At 40.5% G+C, this 21,575-nt stretch overlaps 1 protein-coding gene across 1 annotated transcript in view; it reads left to right on the forward strand.

Moving 5' to 3' along the window:
• atp2c1 (ATPase secretory pathway Ca2+ transporting 1) overlaps positions 1–21,575 on the forward strand; it is a 114,345-nt gene that overhangs the window by 59,382 nt on the left and 33,388 nt on the right. Inside the window, exons 7-13 of the mRNA XM_039737476.1 lie at positions 209–317; positions 3,764–3,919; positions 11,626–11,694; positions 11,786–11,861; positions 12,642–12,708; positions 14,985–15,109; positions 21,185–21,282. Of these exons, the coding sequence (XP_039593410.1) occupies positions 209–317; positions 3,764–3,919; positions 11,626–11,694; positions 11,786–11,861; positions 12,642–12,708; positions 14,985–15,109; positions 21,185–21,282 (700 nt within the window). The remainder of the gene's footprint in view (positions 1–208; positions 318–3,763; positions 3,920–11,625; positions 11,695–11,785; positions 11,862–12,641; positions 12,709–14,984; positions 15,110–21,184; positions 21,283–21,575) is intronic.

Here is a 21,575-nt window from a genome sequence, read left to right on the forward strand (position 1 = left end):
GGCTGCTGCCACATCCGGGGCCGCCGTAGTGGCGCCCACTATAGTGCCCGCCTCTTTATGACACAGAATCAATTCTTCATTAAATAACATGCACGCGTTGCAGAGTAATTCGCATTTTTAAAGTTGTACTCCTGAGTGGGACAAACTGTAGAAGGTTATTTTTGTTTGATTATGTTAGCTATTAATCTTTTTGTTTTTTTTGATCCAGTGTGCGAGAAGGAAGATTGGAGCATTTACTTGCAAGAGAACTAGTTCCTGGCGACACAGTATGTCTGTCTGTTGGTGAAAGAGTTCCTGCTGATTTACGACTGTTTGAGGTAGAGCAGATGTTTCTGTGGGGAGAGGCTAATGTTGGGCTTGTCTATTCTCTTAATGTTGACTATGTCAGCATTTCTAATTTTATTTGTTGTATCTGTGTGTTATCTGCATTTTTTTTATTTCAAACCTAATGAGGTAAACACCAAAAATAAAATAATTTTCATATACTGCTATTGGCTACACTACAGGTCAAACGTTTTAGAGCACCTCACAGTTTAATGTCTTAATGTTTCATGAAATCAAGAACAAATAAACAATAGAAAAGAAAAATAAGTCAAGGAATCATTAAGTGTAAAACAATTGTGTTCAAATTTTTTGATTCATCAAAGTAGCCTGCACCTTTCTCTGATCTAACTGCTAAACTGTGGTTACCCTTTTGATTCAGAATGCCAGTCACTCTGTGCAAGTCACCAACTATGCGTCTAGCAGAAGAAGCCCAGACCATCACACGTCATCCTCCTTGTTTGGCGGCTGGTGTCACGTACTGATGATCCATCACCACCTCGAAGGCTTACAAACACCTTGCGTCATGAACTGAAGATTTCAAATTTTAATTCATTGGGCCTCAAGGCTTTTCTTCACAGTCTGCAGTAGTCCACAGCCGGTATTTCAGGGCCCTGTTTTGACCTTGAAGGAATGGCTTTCTTCCTGCCACTCGGCCTGTCAAACCTGCAGCACAGAGTCTCCTCTTCACAGTCCAAACTGACACTTGCTTTTGTCGACCTGCACTGTTAAGCTGTGCTTGAAGCTGTTGAACTGTGAGGCTGCTGTGATCACGCATGCTGGTGATCCTCAGAAACTTGTCTTTTGATTGGGTTGTGACTTTGGGTCTGCCAGATCACTTCCTATCATAGTTCTAGTTTTCAGTTGCTCTTGCATTGTGTAGTACACCGTACTCACGGAGACTTTGATTTTCTTTTGCAATTTCGCTAACGAAAGGCCTACACTTCTAATGGTAGTAATGCTCTGTCTCATTTCATTTGTTAATTGCCATTTTCACTGGAATATTGTCCAAGTAGTACTTCAGAGGGTGTATTAACATGGTATGTTCCAACTCTGCTTTAAGACAGATGGAGAGTTTTTAAGTAATCCGCAGAAGTTGGGACACCTGTGCAAATTGTTTGGTTCAACGTGCAAGGCTTCATTTACTTGAATTGCTGCAGAACATCTGTAGGTTGTAACATGTTATTCCCTAACGAAAGCCCATTTGTAATATTCTGAAATTTCCTTTTTTTCAGTTTTTGCTAACTCAAACTTAAAATGTAAACCTCTGGCAGTTTACTGCTTACCTTTTCACTATTTTAGGTCATTCATTGCATTTCAACTGATAAATTTTGAAGAAAAACTGAGGTGTTCTAAAACTTTTGACCCAGTAGTGTGGTGACCTCACAACAAGGAGCAACTTTACTTTTCATGGGAGATCCCAGCTTGTTAAGATCATAGCAGCAAACTGTCCAAAGAATGCAGTAAGGATTGGGACCAATCAAAATGAGTGTAGATGGAGGTCCCAGTTTAGACAGAGAGATGAAACAGTAAAAAGAAAAATCGTCATTTTAAAGTGTTTAAGTAATGACGGAATTTCAGTGTTTGGTGCAAAGCCGTCAAATGCTTGAAGAACTTGCTGCAGGCTGGGGCACCATGAGCGAGCTGACCAAGGTGGCTCTCACAATATGCAGTCACCGTGAAAGCATCCAGATCACTGATGTTGTTCAACTTAAAAACCTAAGAAATATATTAATTGTATTTAATTTCTGGCCCATCATTTCTTGACTGGAATTGTCAGTCAGTCATTTTAACCCGCTATATCCCAACACAGGGTCACAGGGGTCTGCTGGAGCCAATCCCAGCCAGCACAGGGTGCAAGACAGGAACAAATCCCACCGCAGGACACACACACACTAGGGACAATTTAGGATCGTCAGTGCACCTAACCTGCATGTCTTTGGATTGTGGGAGGAAACTGGAGCACCCGGAGGAAACCCACGCAGACATGGGGAGAACATGCAGGCTCCACGCAGGGAGGACCTGGGAAGTGAACCCAGGTCTCCTCACTGCGAGGCAGCAGCACTACCACTGTGCCACCGTGCTGCCCAACTGAAATTGTACTAATTATTAATGTAAGTTGCTAAAATCAGCTTTTTCTTTCCAGTATATTGTGGCCAGTAGGTGGCGCTACTGAGCCCCAAACTTCAAAGTCAAGTGCACCAAAGACACTTCCGTGTTCAAAGCACGCATTGTTTTATTCAAGATATACCTTGTGAGACTTTCCAAGACACCACCAGTCGGAAACCACATCTTTATAAAAGCACACGTTTATTAAGCACCAATAAACAGTCCCAAACCACAAACACAATGCACTCAGCACTAATCACCACTCTTTAGACTTCTCTTTTTCAGTCCTTGGCCGCCTTTCTTCTCCTCCTGGGAGCTTTGTCCTGCTCCCACTCCTGACACTAGCTCCTCCATTGTAGGAAGGCGGCCCCTTTTATTCCCGCCTGGATGTGCTCCAGGTGGCTGATGACGTTTGTCCGGCAGCACTTCCTGGTGTGGCGGAAGTTCTGCCCTTTGCACCAGAAGCACTCCGGGCGTCCCTGGAATTCTCATCCGCCATCTTGCCGGGTGTGGCGGAAGTAATTGTTTCCCGGGTTCTCTGAGGCTTAAGGCGCCCCCTGGCGGTGGCCACGGGTCCCACTGGGTTGGAATGTCCTTGTTCCTTTCCCATGGTCCTCTTCTAACCCTGGTCGGTTGCCCCCTCGTGACCCGGAAGATATAAATTCCACGTTCCGGTCCTTCCAGGCGTCCCGGCTGGGAAAGGGTCCCAGGAATCTGTGACAACCTATGAATAGCTTCTCTTCAGTGGACACAATATGGTACTGAATTCTTACTCCTTACACTCTTCCTTTCTCCCATGCAGCCTTGTCCACCTCCAGCCAACTCTGACTGACTCCCTAGGTGGAGCAGCTTATTTAGAGGGCCCTGCTGGTGTCCATACTGAGACTATGCCAGAGGAACACTGCCATCCATCATATTGGGGGAGGAGCTAGTCTTCCCCCAACCATCCAATATTCATTCAACCTGAGTGGGATTTTAACAAAGAGGCATCCCAGGCGGGTTATATCTCCATGTATAATGTCATCCATCCATTTGGGCCTCCTGGTCGGGCCAGGATTCATCTCTCATCCAAGCCAGTCCAGCCGACAGGACATCTACAATATACATGATATTTATTTTTTTATGGGCTTTACGTTTCTGATAGTATTTCATTATTTGTCCTTCAGCAGTAGCAAAATTGGGTCAGGGCAATTAATCTTAATGTCATTTACTGGATTGAAATCGCTAAGGGCTACTGCTGCTAATTAATACAAGCTTTTGAATTACTTCACCACAAATCAGAACTTTTACATTAACCTTAAATTTGCTTATTTTGCGATGTACCTTTGATTAGGCTGTTGACCTGTCAGTGGATGAGTCGAGTCTCACTGGGGAAACAACACCGTGTGCAAAGTCTACAGCTCCTCAGCCTGCTGCGAACAATGGTGACCTCACATCAAGGAGCAACATTGCTTTCATGGGAACACTGGTTAGATGTGGAAAAGCTAAGGTAATGTTCAAGCTGTTCTCGACCTATTTAATTAGTATATTGCAATTCACATTTGTGCTGCTTCTTCCATTTCCTGCAAACTGGCTAATAAACCAATGCGTAAAAGGAAATTGTAGTCATACAAGGCATGAAATAATATAGCATGTTAAAAACAATACGGTATACAGCAAGTCCAATAAAATGCAAAATTTCTGTATTGAATCTTCATTTTGGTACATAAAGGAGCTGTTAATTTCTGTTTTGGACATTCTGTAACATTTTTAGGTATTTTTTCTTTTGTCATTATAGTTGCGCCATCATGATTGGGTTTTCACTGCAGTTATGACATTTCTGTGGTGTTCGCTTCAATAATAGCAACCATTTTGTTTACGGCAATGGAGTCTTTTTACTAGAAGCAAGATTGGACATCATCACAGCCAGTAAATTCTGAAAAATATAAAAAAAAAAAATAAGATTATTAGGGACAGTTAGGAGTAAAGCAACCAAGTTAGTGTGAGAACCTTTTGCTTATTTTATTTTGACTTTGGTTTTGGGCTTCCACAGTCTGCTTTGGTTTGCTTCTTAATGTTTTCTGACCCCAGCCTGTCGTCATCGTTATACACTTCAAGCATTCTATTCCCAGTCAACCGGGGTGAGCCTTTACCATGAATCTGTCCCCTCCAGTCACTTCTATCTTGCACATCACTCTTTTTCATGCCTTTTAATTTACTACCTCCTTCCATGTTTTCTTTGGCTTGCCTTTGGTCCTGCTTTCCGCTAACTTGTAAGGCTATGACTTTCTTGATCCACACATCTTCATCTTCCCTTTGCAAGTGTGCAAACCAGCGTAAATGGCTGTTTCCTCCTTTTTTCTGTCACATCTTCCACATCAAACAGACTTTGAATTCCACAACATGTTCAGTACTCAGTCAGTGACACACCAGCCATCCTCATCTCTGTTCACAAAGTCATATTAAGATTATGCATTTTATAGGTCTTCTTGCTGCCTCTATTTCCCAGTCATACTATTTGGCCACTTAAAAGATAATATCATCTTGAACACATTTCTTTGACTGGTGTTCATAACAATTCCAGTAAAAGAGTTACTTGCCACTTGTCTCAGTGTAAGTAGATAGCAGGCATACAATTGAGGGCTTTTTAATTAATCCAGCTTTAAAATAATAAAAAAAAAAAGTAAACCTGGTTTAAGTTTTGGGGCTGTGGTACTGTCTACCACATGATACAGATAAAAACATCTTGAGTCATGTTTTGTAATTTTTTAATTGTCTTTTTTATATACAAAATTATAATCAATCCCCAATAAATTACAGTAAAAATGAAACATAATACAGTGGAACCTCGGTTTGCGAGCATAATTCGTTCCGGAAATGTACTTTTAATCCAAAGCACTCGTATATCAAAGTGAATTTCACCATAGGAAATAATGGAAACTCAGATGATTCGTTCCACAATCCAAAACTATTCATATAAAAATAATGAATACAAAATATAAAGTAGAAATACATAAAACAAATTAACCTGCACTTCACCTTTAAAAAGAATCATGGCTGGTGTGAGTGAGTTTCTAAACTCTTTTGGGGTTCTACCCAATGGGATGACACACGGAAGAGCATCCCGAAGCAACTGCAGGCTCCCAGCGCTGTAGCAGTTCGCCGTAAAAGTGAATCCAAAAAGATCGCGGACATGCTATAAGCGCCTGCTGTTGATGGGTGATACAAGGAACATTTATAAATGCAGAGCACAGTATTACTTGGCCGCTAACCTGGCCCCGACCCTGCCTGACTGCTGTGTCTGTGTATAGGAGAATGGCAGATCCCGCTACAATAAATAATCACGCTGTTCCTGTTTCAAGCTTCATAAAGCTGGTGTTGCCAAAGTACTGAGACTCAGCTTCATGTTTTGGGGTGCAAGACAGAGACTCACACGTTACAACACACACACACACACACGTGGTCACAATGCTATAGTAAACAGACGCTCGTAATGTAGCACCCACTACTGTAGACCCTGAGTTAAGGGCCATGGTCTAAAAACGACTCCTAATCAGCAGCAGTCACTTGAAATAAGAGCGATGCCTGTCAAGGTTAATCATGTGACCTTAGTTGGCCGAGAAAGCCCATCCTTGAGCCAGTGATCATGCGGTAAGCAGTTGTGTCTTAAAGAGGCTTTAACAAATCTGGGTTCTCATCTCTGTCCCTACCTCATCATCCTTTGCCTGACTTATCAGAGAGGTAGTCCGCCTCTTTCGTCAATACAGAATGTTTTCAAGCTCATTAGTGATGTTGACCTGGTGTTTTGTAGGCACCTTTAATGGAATACTTCACTACAAAATTCTATATACAGTAGTCAACAATCCTCTTTTTCGTCTTGTCCACATTAAGAGACAGATGATTGCACTTGCACCATTTGGTCTATCGTCGTATTTCCATTCTGTAAGCTGACTCATCCCTAATGCTGATTAGTCCCCCATTGTGTCATCCGCAAACTTAATAATGGAGTTGTATGCAGCCATAGAATTCAGCAGAGGGAGCAGAAGTGGCTGTGGGCTGAGTACACCACCCTGGGGGACACTACTGCTCAGCACGGTGGCACTGAAGATGGCGTTTCCTATGTGGATTGTCTGTGGGGGGTATTGAGTTGCATAGAGAAGTGTTGTAGACTAGGAAACTCAACTTGTATGTGTCTTTTACTGAGAAGAGGCTTCCTGTCTGGCCATGCTGCCATAAAGCCTTGATCAGCCTGTCATAATCACCAAAAGTTTCCTATTTTGCATTAACAAACACAAAATCCTTTCAATTTGTAAATTTTTTAAATAGTGTATAAAGCTGAACAAGCCCTGTCTTTCAATGTTACTGAGCAGGCTTTGTCTTCTTTTCTAAATGAAAATGATCTTGAAGATAGCCTTGACCTTGATGCACCCACTTATACAGCACTGTTGTTTGGAATTGTGTGCTTGTGTTTATTACCTATAATTGATAAAATTTTGTTTATTCCACCTCTTAATATTCACACAGTGCATTTACCTAACAGGTGAGTTCTTGGGTTGCGCTGTTTTCATCAAGTTGTTATTCGTGATGCACATAACAGCCTCCATTATGCTTTAGGTATGCGACAATGCAGTTTATCAAGCAACGTGAAGCACTGATGTGATGCCGTAAAAGAGGATGCAGTACACTTGTAAAATCTCTTTCCAACCCCACCCTTACCAAGGGTATTGTGTCACCATTCCACGAGTGGGCAGTGTGGCATAGCAGTTAAGGCTTTGGACCTCAGACCCTGAGGTTGTGGGTTCAAATCCCACTGCAGGCGCCGTATGACCATGAGCAAGTCACTTCACCAGGCTGTGCTCCAAATGGAAAACAAAAGAAGTGTTATTAATTGTATCTCAAATGTTTTAAATTGGCATGGACAAAGGCATGAGTTAAATAAGTAAATGTAACTGTCATCATGCATATATAAATGTAACTATTCTTACAAGCAAGAGGTCCCAGTTTTGTACTGCCTGGCAGTAAGCCCCCTTCTTAAAAGAAACTGGAAGTCTGTCAGAGCTCTTTGCAGCGTGCTGAGGAAAGATAACACAGCAGCTGATAAATGAAGCCATTAAAGAAGTACTTAGCCAAAAATAGAGGCTAATCAGCATTGGTCTTCCCATTTTTAATTTTTGCTTTCTCTGTCATTAATAGTATTTTTCTGTTGCTGCCCTTTCAAGGCCTGGGACCTGCCTTGCTCCTGCAAGCCTTACCTGGATTAGGGTGGTTCAGTAATAGGTGGATACATTAATGGAGTGCTGGCACTGCTGCCGTTTGAATGTCTGAGTGTGCAGGCACAAATGGTATGAGCGGATTTTCATCACCAGGCAGCAGTAGACAATAACAGGGCCGTCCACAGAAAAGTCATTCTGATAAATGAAGTGTGGTTTCTTCTAGAGGGCATTTGCAGTGATGACATTTCTCAAAGTTCACACTCAAGTTAGTCACATGTGTCTGGTGAATGAAAATGAATTTTAATAGGATGCATTTTATTTTCTGCTGCCATTCCTAAATATAAGTTTGAATTGATCTACAGTGTTGAGGATGTGGTGCTATGTCACAGCTAATCTGTAATATTTATCTTATGTAGCGATGAGATTTCGTTGATGATGACTGCACTTGCATTCTCGTGGTAGATGATGCATGACCGCTTACAGGCCCTGCCACATACACACACACACACACACACTTAATCAGGGCTCTCAGATTTCTGTTTTGGATTTTCTTTTTATTCCTCTTTGCTCTGCTGATAGTCTTCTCACATTCATACTTGGATATTTTTGTACACTTGTCCTGCAGCAGATTGAACACAACAGCCTTTGTTTAGAATGGTGTTATTTATTCATTTCACCACCAAAGTTTATGATTTGAATATACAGTAGCTTATTGTTCCTAGCTATGGGTATTTAACTATTTCATTTAAACTTTTGGTCCTCCCTGCGTGGAGTTTGCATGTTCTCCCCGTGTCTGCGTGGGTTTCCTCCGGGCGCTCCGGTTTCCTCCCACAATCCAAAGACATGCAGGTTAGGTGGATTGGCGATTCTAAATTGTCCCTAGTGTGTGCTGTTTGTGTGTGTCCTGTGGTGGGTTGGCACCCTGCCCAGGATTGGTTCCTGCCTTGTGCCCTGTGTTGGCTGGGATTGGCTCCAGCAGACCCCCGTGACCCTGTATTCGGATTCAGCGGGTTAGAAAATGGATGGATGGATGGATTTAAACTTTTACAAAACTGTGTCCCTTGAAGAGTCATAAGATATTTCCCAGTCAGCCATTTTAGTATATTAATAATAATAATAATAAGGGTACATTTTAATTATAGGCACCTTGAGCATGGTAAAAGAACTATATAAATAAAATGTATTATTATTGTTAGTATAGTCAATAAGCTGTTGCTCAGCAATGTCTGAGTGGTTAGCCAGTTTATAAAGTGGATGGGATATTCTTTAAGTGTTCGCAGATGTGTGGTTAGAGTTACCTTTGTTCTCCTTTCAGGGTCAGGCATACTTTTACAGTGCACAGAAAAAAATTGGATTTACCAACGGAATTGGATGTTTGAAGCTGCTACACTGCAAAAGTGGTACAACAGGAATAGGAAGGCTTCAGGCTACAGTCCAGTGCGTAACACCATACACTAAAGAAAAAAGTGCTCAGTCTTAACAGTTAGTGTGTTCACATGCATTTCAAATGCCCAGTTGTTCACAGAAACCTAATTTCTAAAAACAAATAAACTCATTCCGATTAAAGAAATTGGGTTATTGGCCTCTGAGAAACCTGATTAATAGAGGTAGAGTTCTCTGCAAATAATACTATTATGTGGCCATGTAAACCATTAAATGGGTGACTGTTAAGGATTTTGTTATCTGCGCATGTCCGTTGCAGTCTGTCAGCCTGCGCATGTATCTGCTTCACACACACACTTTCAACAGCCACAGGTAGGAGCGTCCACAAAATACATTTCTACAAATGTTCATGCGATCACATTATTCCTTCTCCTGGCTGAAATAATTGGTCTAAAAATCACAAAATTTGTGTTGATGAGCTGAACCTACAGTGCTAAGCTCAGCAGCACAATCTCAAGAGCAGCAGGGTAACATGTTAAAAGTAACGTGCGGCACGTATAGGGCTCGGTATTGGGCTGGGCACTGATATCCCGATTCAATTCAATTTCGATTTCATCTTGATTGAATTTGCTTGTATTGACATATTTATTTGAAGTGGTAGCTTTTTTAGAGATTACTTATCCATGCATAGAGAACATGATGATGATACTAAGTACTGTCATTGTAGGGTGCCCAAACATTTGCAAATGCCACATTTATTCTTTTTAATACATATTGTTCAATCATAACTGTACATTAACAATTTTGTAATAAAAGGCACTGTTTAAATTTGTTTGTTGTCAACACTGTTACTTCAGGTGGGCTCTGTCCTGGGGCCCCTCCTTTTCATTATTGACCTCCTTCCCCTTGCCAATATCTTTCGTAAATATAACATTAGCTTCCACGGTTATGCTGTTGACACCCAGCTCTATCTCACTAGCAAACCTACTGCTTCCTTTCTACCCACTTCACTTATTGATTGCATAGCAGAAATCAAATCCTGGTTTTCTTCAAATTTTCTTAAATTAAATAGTGAGAAAACTGAGGTTCTCCTCATTGGTACAAAATCAACATTATCCAAAACTGATCACTTTTCATTTGTTATTGATAATTCCCCACAGGTGTCATCCTTGACAGTACTTTATCCTTTCGGTCCCACATCAGTAACATCTCCCCGTCTACATATTTCCACTTGCATAACGTTAATCGTATTCACCCGTCCTTCACTCCTCACACCACTGCTATCCTTGTTCATAGCCTTGTCACTTCTTGTCTGGATTATTGCAATTCCCTTTCTTTGGTCTTTCTCGCAAATCTCTTTCTAAGCTTCAACTGGTCCAGAACTCACCTTTCATCATTACTAGAACCCCTTCTATTCACCACATCACTCCCATCTTGCAGCAGCTTCATTGGCTTCCAGTTCAGCTCTGAATTCAATTCAAAATTCTCCTACTAGTTACTTTTAAGGCTCTCCACAACCTCGCCCCTCCATATTTGTCTGACCTCCTCCATGTTGCCATTCCTTCCCATACCCTTATATCCTCTTCCTCCATCCACTTGACTGTCCCCTTTGTCCATCTTACCACTATGGGGAGCACAGCATTCAGTTGCTCTGCTCTCCAGTTTGGAACTCACTACCATCTGAGCTGAGAAATACTGAATCACTTTCACTTTTCAAATCTAAACTTAAAACTCATTTGATTAAGACGACTTTTTCTCTTTGATTGCAATTGCTCTGTCTGATTTGAACTTTTGTATTTTACTTTTGTTTATAATCTGCGTTTTGTCAATTGTCCGGTGTCCTTGAGTGTTTAGAAAGGCGCCTACAAATAAATAAAATGTATTATTATTATTAAAATATTGTTATCACTTTAGATTAGGTCTCCCTAATTATGCTGGAAGTACCATGTAATTACCTCTGTAATTACAGAATAACTTATTACCTTGCATTTACTGTGTAACACAATGTAATGCTGTGGTTAAGCACTCTATTTAATTGTTATTCTACAGTTTATGTACATACGTATGTTTAAAAAGTGTGGACTAACAATTACAATTGAGTAAGAGTAATTAATTCTAGCGTTACACTGTATTACACAGTAAGTACAAGGTAATATAACACCTAGTTACTGTGTAATTAAGTAATTACATGGCAAGTACAGTGTATTAGGGACGCCTAATCTAAAGTGATACCAAAATATCTTACTTGGCCAGGGTTGTCCAAACATTTGCATATAACTGCTGCATATATACTTGAAAATTATAAGTGTTCTCTGTAACTGTTTTATAATGGTTATTTTGGGTGAATAAATGTGAAATGTTTAATTACAACCAGAAAAGATGCTATTATGGCCTTGGCCTACTGGTAATTTACTGTACATTGCAGTTTTATTGCTGTTGCTATTTTCATGTAGCATTTTAATGTCAAGAACCTTGTTTACAAATAACGTGTGTTCCTTTAATAATACAGAAATGAGCGTTGCATCTTTTTGTTTAACCATTAGATAACCTCTTATTCAAGAGGATTGTCTTTCTACGTGTTGCTTTGAAGGTGCACTCACCATTTTGTTTTTTTCCACAGGGTATTGTCATTGGCACAGGGGAAAATTCAGAATTTGGTGAAGTTTTCAAGATGATGCAGGCAGAGGAGGTAACCAAGTAAACTCACAGGAACTAAAGCAGCAAAAGGAATCCATTTTAAGTTCTTCTTTCGTAAGGTGACGTGTTTTTTTTTTTTTTAGGCTCCAAAAACTCCTTTGCAGAAAAGTATGGACCTTCTTGGAAAACAGTTGTCTTTATATTCTTTTGGCATCATAGGTAATTGCTTATGTATTTTATATCCCTTTTTAATCCCAGCCTGTAACAATTTGTGCTTGCATTTTTAAAGCCATTCTTACACTGTCAATGGTTGTCACTCCCTTGCACTAACATACTTTATTACAGCACGACAGTGTTGCCAGGTAAATGTGCCCCCATATTTAAACAGTTGTAATGTTTCTTCATCTTGTCAATCGCTTTAGATAAATTACAAATTCAAACTTTTTATTGTCCAAAAGGGAATTTCATATCTTTTTAAAATACAGTACCGTACACAATACTGTTATTGTACCTTTGGCTAGTAAGAATACATTAGTTAGTTATCTTTATCTTTGCATTGATTGTATGATAAAAACATTTGAGAAACCACCACCTTTCCTTTAGTGCTTTTTACTAATAAATATAATGAAAAGGAAAAGTATTTTGCTTGTATGCAACTAATTCATGTTTGGCCCACCTTATCCGCAGGTTTGTGGTTCCAGGACCACCTAAATACCAGATGCACTGAACTTATATAAAAGCATTTTGCACATACAAACCAATCACATTGGACTGATACAGCAGGGTCGAGGGTTACCTGGGCTTGGGTACGTCGTGCCTCAGCAGCATTGGCCTTCGCTTGTTGTTTCATGTGTGTACTTATGCCAAACCCGCGAATAAGGTGGGCCAACTGTAGTGCATTTTTAACATTTTATTTTAACGTGCCTGTCCTTTATAAAAGAAGTACTAGACAAATGCAAACACCACTATCAAATAAGAGTCTGTCCTTTCATATATTAGGTGTCATAATGCTTGTTGGTTGGCTGCAAGGAAAGCATCTACTGGATATGTTTACCATTGGAGTGAGGTAAGTCACTTTTATTAAAATGTTGGTTAAACACAATTTAAAGCCAAAGCATTGACTATAAAATGACGATGATGGTCTAGTTTTAATAATTCAGATGTTAAAAGAAGATTGGTTAGGATGAGCCTCATTCATGTCTTCCTTTCTATTTAAAGGCTATTAAAGTAGTGTCTCATGGTGACTGTTTACTGTCTTTTGATGTAGGCGACCTCATGGCTGAAAATGAAATAATAGACAGATACTTTATTAATCCCAAGGGGAAATTCACATACTCCAGCAGCAGCATACTGATAAAGAACAATATTAAATTAAAGAGTGATAACAATGCAGGTAAAACAGACAATAACTTTATATGATGTTAATGTTCCCCGCCCCCGGGTGGAACTGAAGAGTCGCATAGTGTGGGGTCATCCTCAGTCTGTCAGTGGAGCAGGATGGTGACAGCAGTCTGTCGCTGAAGCTGCTCCTCTGTCTGGAGATGATCCTGTTCAGTGGATGCAGTGGATTCTCCATGATTGACAGAAGTCTGCTCAGCGCCCGTCGCTCTGCCACGGATGTCAAACTGTCCAGCTCCATGCCTACAATAGAGCCTGCCTTCCTCACCAGTTTGTCCAGGCGTGAGGCGTCCTTCTTCTTTATGCTGCCTCCCCAGCACTCCACCGTGTAGAAGAGGGCACTCACCACAACCATCTGATAGAACATCTGCAGCATCTTATTGTATATGTTGAAGAGAAGTCCAGAAACATAATTCTTACAACACCGCTGCCACTGTCCAAGTGGGAGAGGGATCGGTGTAGCATATAGGTGATGGCATCCCCTGCTCCCACCTTCTCCTGGTATGCGAACTGCAGAGGGTCGAGGGCGTAATAGGTATGGAATGGTCCATACAGTACTTGATTGTAACTTTAGTGTTACTGCAGGAAATCACTCAACCAAAGATCCTATAATACAATATAACTGACTGTGTGCCTAAATAGAGAATAAAACAAACAAGGAATTGAATCATGAGAACAACTTCAGTCATATTTAATTTGAAACTAAATACATTGGGTCTGATGAAGTAATGAAGCTTCATAGATGGACAGTTTGGTACACGGTGACTTAATGCCTTTTTGCACGTCGCTGTGCATAGATTAATTGTGGTGAGTGTGCATGTTTGTGTGTGTTCATCTCTTTCTCTTCCTCATCCAACGTGGACTGTTGTAGGGCAAAGAAGATGTTAGTTATTGTCACTTATACATTTTTGTGTGTGTGCACGCCTGTGCTTGTATGCTCAAGCTTTTGTGTGCCGCTATAAGTGCATCAATTTATGTTTAAATAAATTATACTTCTCGAACACTACCAGTGGAAAAATTCTGCATCTCAGTAGGCCTGTTCCTTTGAATGCAAAAATCTCAGTTAAATTGAACAATTCCTATGACAGTTATTTTTGCATGTAGGCCACACTGTTGTTCCAGGGTAATGGGACAAACTGAAACTGGACCAAAACAATAGGCCTGGGTCATGTAAAAAAAAAGGCAAACACGATGTGACTTGCTTGAAGAAGAGGTCTGTTTTTATTGGAAGTTATAGGTCTCAGCATCCAGGGTGGATATCTGGGAGTGTTTAAAAATGCTCTCTCTTTTTTCTGGGATGTTGCCATCTAAGAGCTCTATACAACGAAAACCACAATTTTCCAGCGAAAATTGCTGTATAAAGATGTGAAAGTTAGTTTTGATTTTCAACCGATACAGAAATGCACACAGATGCACATGCTAAAAGTCACCTTTTCTTGATGTTTTGAGCATCGTAGAATCAGAATCTGAGCTTAATCCGATGGCAAATTTTTGACACAATTACCAAACTTTTATTCACATGGAAGTAAAAATGATACAGTGGGTTAAGTATTCCATGTGGACAGATTGTGAGGCCTTTGGTAGAGTACTTATTAACATTATTAACATTTGTGCTTTTTCTGTAAAAATGTGTAAAATGTATATACTTATATACTACTTGTGCAAAGTATGTTCACATTGTGCTTATCATAACAGGTCTTTTATTAATTCATTTTTTTTTTTGTTTTCTTTTTTTTGTAAATATAAACAAAAAATATCAATGCACCCATTTTCTGTTTAAAAATCTTAATCCCTAAAATCCCAACATTGAAATGTTCATACTAATGCACGTCATTCTGAAATGTAGAGCGTCAAAACAAATGTCCACTTTCCAGTTCTTTTGTTGTTATGTATCCGCCCTACCAATGCAGTTTTATAAAGAGCGTTTTGTTTTCCTCTTTCTAGTTTGGCCGTTGCAGCTATTCCTGAAGGTCTGCCCATTGTTGTTACAGTAACATTAGCTCTGGGAGTGATGAGAATGGTGAAGAAACGTGCCATTGTGAAAAAGCTGCCTATTGTTGAAACCCTGGGTATGGCCGCTAATGTATCTTTGCTATGAATGAATAGAAGTTTGTGCAATTGTAGTTTTTATTGTTGGTTTAATTTTAAACTGAGGGCATTTTCATGCTTTGTAATAAACCAGGTATGAATATCTAAAAGTATAACTTAACACAGCTGGAGGGAAGAAAATTCAGTCAGTTACCTTAATTATACATTTAAAATGCATGAAGAAATAGTTAATAACCACAGTCCTTATCCTCATTAATTGAATTAAAAATTTAGCATTGCACATCTTCAGAGACCGCCAACCCAAAGTCAAGAAGTACCCAAAAATGAAAGCACTGGTTCATTATGTTGCTTCATTATATGTAGATTTTGTGCTTGAGTGTGATAATTAACTATTGTACTTTACTGGTTTAACCGCCATTGTGTTGGACTTCCACTCTTTTGGGTGGGACATGTATTTTTAATATTATCCAATACCATCCTCAATCACGTGTTCTGTAGACCTAATCACTTCCATCTCCATCTTGGTACACCTCCTCACCCAGTCATCCCCTGCCTTTTGCTCCACTTGGCCAAACCTCTGCAGTCTGTTTCTCCTTCCTACAACACTTATTGCCTCCACACCCAAAACTTTCTCTTGACTCAGCATTCGTGTCCTTCTCCCTCCGCACATCGTTCCTTCTCCTCTCTGTTTCTCCAGTCTTGCTTCATGTTATGACTTTATCAGGCATGTCTCACTCTCATAGGACTTTGATAAACTTTTTTTTTCTTTAGGCCCCTTGAGAACCCAGAATGGTATACAGCTCCTGGAATTTCTCTCCATGTGCTCAAGTGTGATGCAGCATCCTAATATTCAAAATTGTTGGTTTTGAAAAGAAGATGCTGAAAGAAACTACATCTAGAGTGGGGGAAATAAGTATTTGATCCCCTACTGATTTTGTAAGTTTGCTCACTTACAAAGAAATGAACAGTTTTATGGTAGTTTCATTTTGATGGAGACAGACAGACTGTTAACGAAAAATCCAGACAAAAAACACATTACATCATAGATTTACACTGATGTGCATGCCACTGAGTGAAATAAGAATTTGATCCCCTACAACCCAGACAGAATTCTGGCTCCCACAGAATGGCGATTATAATCAATCAATCCCAGATACTCCTGATCTCAACTCATTATATGTATAAAGCACACCTGTCCACAGAATCAATGTCTTCCATTCCAACCTCTCCTCCACCATAGGTGAGACCAAAGAGCTGTCAAAGGACATCAGGGACAAGATTGTAGATCTGCACGAGGCTGCAATGGGCTCCAAGACCATCAGCAAGAAGCTTGGTGAGAAGATGGCAACTGTTAGCACGAATATTCGGAAATAGAAATCTAAAATGTCCATCAATAGCCCTCAGTCTGGAGCTCCATGCTCGTGGAGTGGTGAGGATGATCATGAGAAAGGTGAGGGATTGTCCCAAAACTACATGGGAGGAGCTTGTTAATGATCTGAAAGTAGTTGGGATCACCACAGAAATCTTGCAGCACCCTCAAGTTACCCCTGCTCAAGAAGGCACATGTACAGGCCCGTCTTAAGTTTGCTAGTGAACATCTAAACGATTCATTAAACGAGAAGGCTTGAGAGAAAGGGCTATGGTCAGATGAAACCAAAATCGAGGTCTTTTGCATCAACTCGACTCACCGTGTTTGGAAGAAGAAAAATGCTGAGTTTGACCCAAACAGCACAGTCCCCACAGTCAAGCACAGAGGTTATAACATTATGCTTTGGGGCTGTTTTTCTGCTAAGGATACAGGACAACTTCACCGCATCGAGGGGCCAATGGATGCGGCCATGTACCGTAAAATCTTGGATGAGAACCATCTTCCCTTAGCCACAATGAAGATAGGTCTTAGATGGGTCTTCCTGCATGATGATGACCCAAAACATACCACCATGGCAACAAAGGAGTAGCTAAAGAAGAAGCACATTAAGGTCATGGAGTGGCCTCCTAGCCAGTCTCCAGAACTCAATCCTGTAGAAAATCTGTAGAGGGAGCTGAAGCTTTCAGTTGCCAAGCGACAGCCAAGGAACCTAAAGGATTTAGAGAGTTTCTGTAAAGAGGAGTGGGCCAGAATCCCTCAGGAGATGTGTGCAAACCCGATGACCAACTACAAGAAACATCTTACCGCTGTGCTTGCCAACATGGGCTTCTCCACCAAGTACTAAGTCATGTTTTGCTTGGGGATCAAATCCTTATTTCTCTCAATGACATGCAAATCAATTTAACTTTTATGTAATGTGTTTTTTCTGCATTTTTGGTTGATATTCTGTGTCTCTCCATTAAAATAAAGAGGAAACTATATAAAAATTAGAGACTGTTAATTTCTTTGTGAGCAAACTTACAAATTCATCAGGTTGGATCCAATACAATTGGAATCAATGGAGGCTCTGATTGGGGGGTCTCGAGAGACTGAGTGAGGAGTCTGAGTGTCTGGGCTTGTGAGTGTCCTGATAAAAACCAACAGCCAGGCCTTTAATGACCTCTTGGGCACAGTCATCAGCAGTGTGTCTGTTTACGGGGTGATTGTCGACTTCGTCAAGAGGTTTACTTACCATCGCAGTGACATTCATGTCTCTGGTGACTCTTCCTATGAAGTCAGTAGACGGATTGGGAGAGTACGGGGGGTTCATGAGGTCGCTGGAAAAGGGTGTGTGGCGCTCCTGATAACTGCAAAAGGACAAACGTCCAAGTCTTTAGAGTCCTGGTGCTTCCTGTCTTGCTATATGGTTGCGAGTCATGGATGCTATCCAGTGACCTGAGATGAAGACTGGACTCCTGTGTCTCTCCGGAAAATCCTTGGGTACCGTTGGTTTGACAATGCATATTAGGCACACTGCTTTACTTTCAACATTTGTTTAAGAAAAAATGCATGTCCATTGCTTGTTAAAAACACAGAATTCATCTTCAATTTTACATTTTTTCACAGTAGCACTCATTGATAGGGTTAACAAAATTTGTAATATAATACAGCACTCGGACGACAGCCAAATTGCTCAGAGTGATCCAAACACAGTGCAAGAATGCATGTGCTTACATAGCAACCGGTCTTCTGACTACGTACAATCGAAACGTCAGTGTGGACATTTTGTTACATGCAGAACAAAGTCCACTTCCGTAAACGCGAGCTTCTGCTTGTACACGTGACATTATAAATGATCTTGCTCATTTGTTTGCATGTTCTAAAACACTCACAGCTTATGTACAGTAGAGTCTCGCTTATCCTACCTTCGCTTATTCAACATTCCGTATTATCCGATGTCTCACCGAAAAAAAAAAAAAGCAAAAAAAAAAACCACATCAATCGGCAACAAGAACTGCAAGTTGCGAGCATGAGCGTAGTCTATTTTTTGTTGCTCCCGACTCTACCGCAGCTAATTACAGTGGAACCTCGGTTTGTGAGCATAATTCATTCTGGAAATGTGCTCGCAGTCCAAAGCACTCGTACAGTATCCATCCATCCATCCATCCTCTTCCGCTTATCCGAGGTCGGGTCGCGGGGGTAGCAGCTTAAGCAGAGAAGCCCAGACTTCCCTCTCCCTGGCCACTTCTTCCAGCCCAAGGCGTTCCCAGGCCAGCCGGGAGACATAGTCCCTCCAGCGTGTCCTGGGTCTTCCCCGGGGCCTCCTCCTGGTTGGACGTGCCCGGAACACCTCACCAGGGAGGCATCCTGATCAGATGCCCGAGCCACCTCATCTGACTCCTCTCGATGCAAATTTCCCCATAAGAAATAATGGAAACTCGGATGATTCATTCCACAACCCAAAACTATTCATGTAAAAGTGATTAATACAAAATATAAAGTAAAATTGCATAAAGTAAATTAGCCTGCACTTTACCTTTGAAAAGAATCATGGCTGGTGTGAGTGAGTTTCTAAACTCTTGTGGGATTCCACCCAACGGGATGACACGCGGAAGAGCGTCCCAAAGCAATCGCAGTCTCCCAGCACTGTAGCAGTTCGCCATAAAAACCAATCCGAAAAGATCGTGGACATGCTATAAGTGCCTACCATCGATGGGTGATACAAGGAACATTATAAATGCGCTGGGCTCAGTATTACAACCCAAAACCTAAACCCCGAACCTGCCTGACTGCTGTGTCTGTGTATATGAGAATGGCAGATCCCGCTACAATAAATAACCACACTGTTGCTGTTTCAAGCTTAATAAAGCTGGTGTTGCTAAAAGTACTGAGACTCAGCTTCGAGTTTTCGGGTGCAAGACTGGGACTCGCACGTCACAGCACAAACACACACACACACACGCGCAGTCACAATGCTATAGTAAACAGTATACGCTCGTATGGATGTTGACTATATAAGTGTTGGAATTAAGGCTCTAGAAACTGCAATTAATTACATTGAGCAACAAGAAGAAGCTACAGGAATCGACATAATGATGCTGCTAAGATGGCGAGACTTAATAGCGAAGTAACGGCACTCGTCAGGAAAGCAGACTACGATCAAAAATGTCTTTAAATCATCACAGGACTGAACTTTTTAAGTACAGTACATACTGTATTTAACTTCAGACAATTCTGTAACTGTAAGTTAATTTTTTCAGTTAATTTATTCTGTTGGTTTGTTGTAAAACATGATTATTAGGTTCGTAATGTGTAAAATTCTAACATAGTTTGACTTTTAATAGGCTTTAATAGGCTTTTTCTTAACGCCTGCCATTCTCCAACATTTTCGCTTATCCGACGTTCGGCCGGCCTGTTTATATCGGATAAGCGAGACTCTACTGTATTTAATTTGTCATTTTTGTTAATAAAATCATGAAAGTTTTAAACTTGTGTGTGGGCTGCTCATATTGACATTGCTATCATTTTTATTAACAAAATCACAAAGGTTATAAATTTGTATGCAGACCACACAAATTGAAATTGCAGGCCGCATGCGCCCCGTGGGCTGTAGTTTGCTACCCTTGGTGTAGGGGGAATTACGCCATTTTTTTTTTCTTTCTTTCTTTCTTATACACTTGCATAAAATGGGCTGGTACTCTGTGTTTTACTGTTTGGCGCAGTGGAACTCTTTCTGTGTGTATCGTAAATCATGAAGTTTCCCTTCCATTCATTGTCGATAAACTCTTTCAAAACAATTCTGTCCCATCAGTTTTTTCTGTACTATGGGTGAATATTTAGGGTCTGTAAAGGTGGATGTGGAGATTGTTAGGTTTTAACTTCAGTGGGGTTCTGCAGGTCAGCATGGAGCAAAGAAAATTAATTGGCTTTAAGTAAAAATTGTAATTTCTTTGATATGATGACCGAGCAAAGATGCGCAGCAAAGAACCTCCAATGAATCTGTATTCTTATGACACAAATATAAAGTTCATACAATTTAACCAGCTGGGTGAACAGAGCTGCTAGAAGAAAGATGTGCCATTTGGCAGACTGCTATCTGGGAATCAGACAGCAGCAACTGATGAAAAAGAAAAGTCTAAGCTTATCTCAGGGCCATGCTGGAAAGGAATGTGGTGCTCCAGACATAGTGCCCACTGTCATGCCAGCTGTCAAACACATAGAAGCCAGTTCAGCATGGTTAAAAAAAAACATTCACATAATGGGCTTAAATTTGGGAGCATACAACAGTTTAGTCAAAGTCAGCTGCCTCCAAGTGTAGACTAAATTGATGGACTTTTTAAAAATTGTTTGCTTTCGTGGCTTTCAACAGCACACACAGGCATACATAATGCTGTACCGTGTACAATTCTTCAAATTATCTAAAGAAAACAATAGAATCAGTTCAAACATTCAGTACTTTTTCTTTTAATCTTTTTAAAACGGCATGAATGTCCAGGATCGTTAACTTGATTATGTGCATTTTGGTTATAGTGATTTTTATTTGGTTCATGACAGGGACCTGCTGTTTGTCATATATGGAAGATTTCAAGTTGCTTAACTTGGTTCCTGTTTGCTTTCTGCTTTATGCAGTAGCTTTTAGGTGTGACCGTCTCAACAGTTTAAATCTTCAGCATTGTGTTTAAAATGTTTGGTGTTATTTTTGACACATCTCCATGTCTTTAATGTTATTTTACGCATCCCTCCCCAGGCTGCTGCAATGTAATCTGTTCAGACAAAACAGGAACCTTAACAAAGAATGAAATGACCGTCACTCACATATTTACATCTGATGGACTTCATGCAGAGGTAAAAGCAGCTATTGGTATATGCCAGAACTTACTTGCAGTGAAATCTGATTTATATGATACCTTTATTTCAGAGTTTTTGAAGTTTTAATGAAAAGTGATTAAATTACTACCATTCTATTTATGCAAAAGTGGAGTGTGACTGATGCTGTTGTTTGGTAGCAATTTGGTGGTAATTTTGAGACCAGCCACCTTTCTGGCAAGGTGGACACTGGCAGTCTGGTCAAAGAGAGGCCACTCATAAAGAAACTTATGAAAGAAAGAAGAACGGAGACAGGTTAGTCAGTGACAGAA

This window comes from Polypterus senegalus, chromosome 15 (genome assembly GCF_016835505.1).
Source record: "Polypterus senegalus isolate Bchr_013 chromosome 15, ASM1683550v1, whole genome shotgun sequence".
In the NCBI taxonomy this organism is placed as follows: domain Eukaryota; kingdom Metazoa; phylum Chordata; class Cladistia; order Polypteriformes; family Polypteridae; genus Polypterus; species Polypterus senegalus.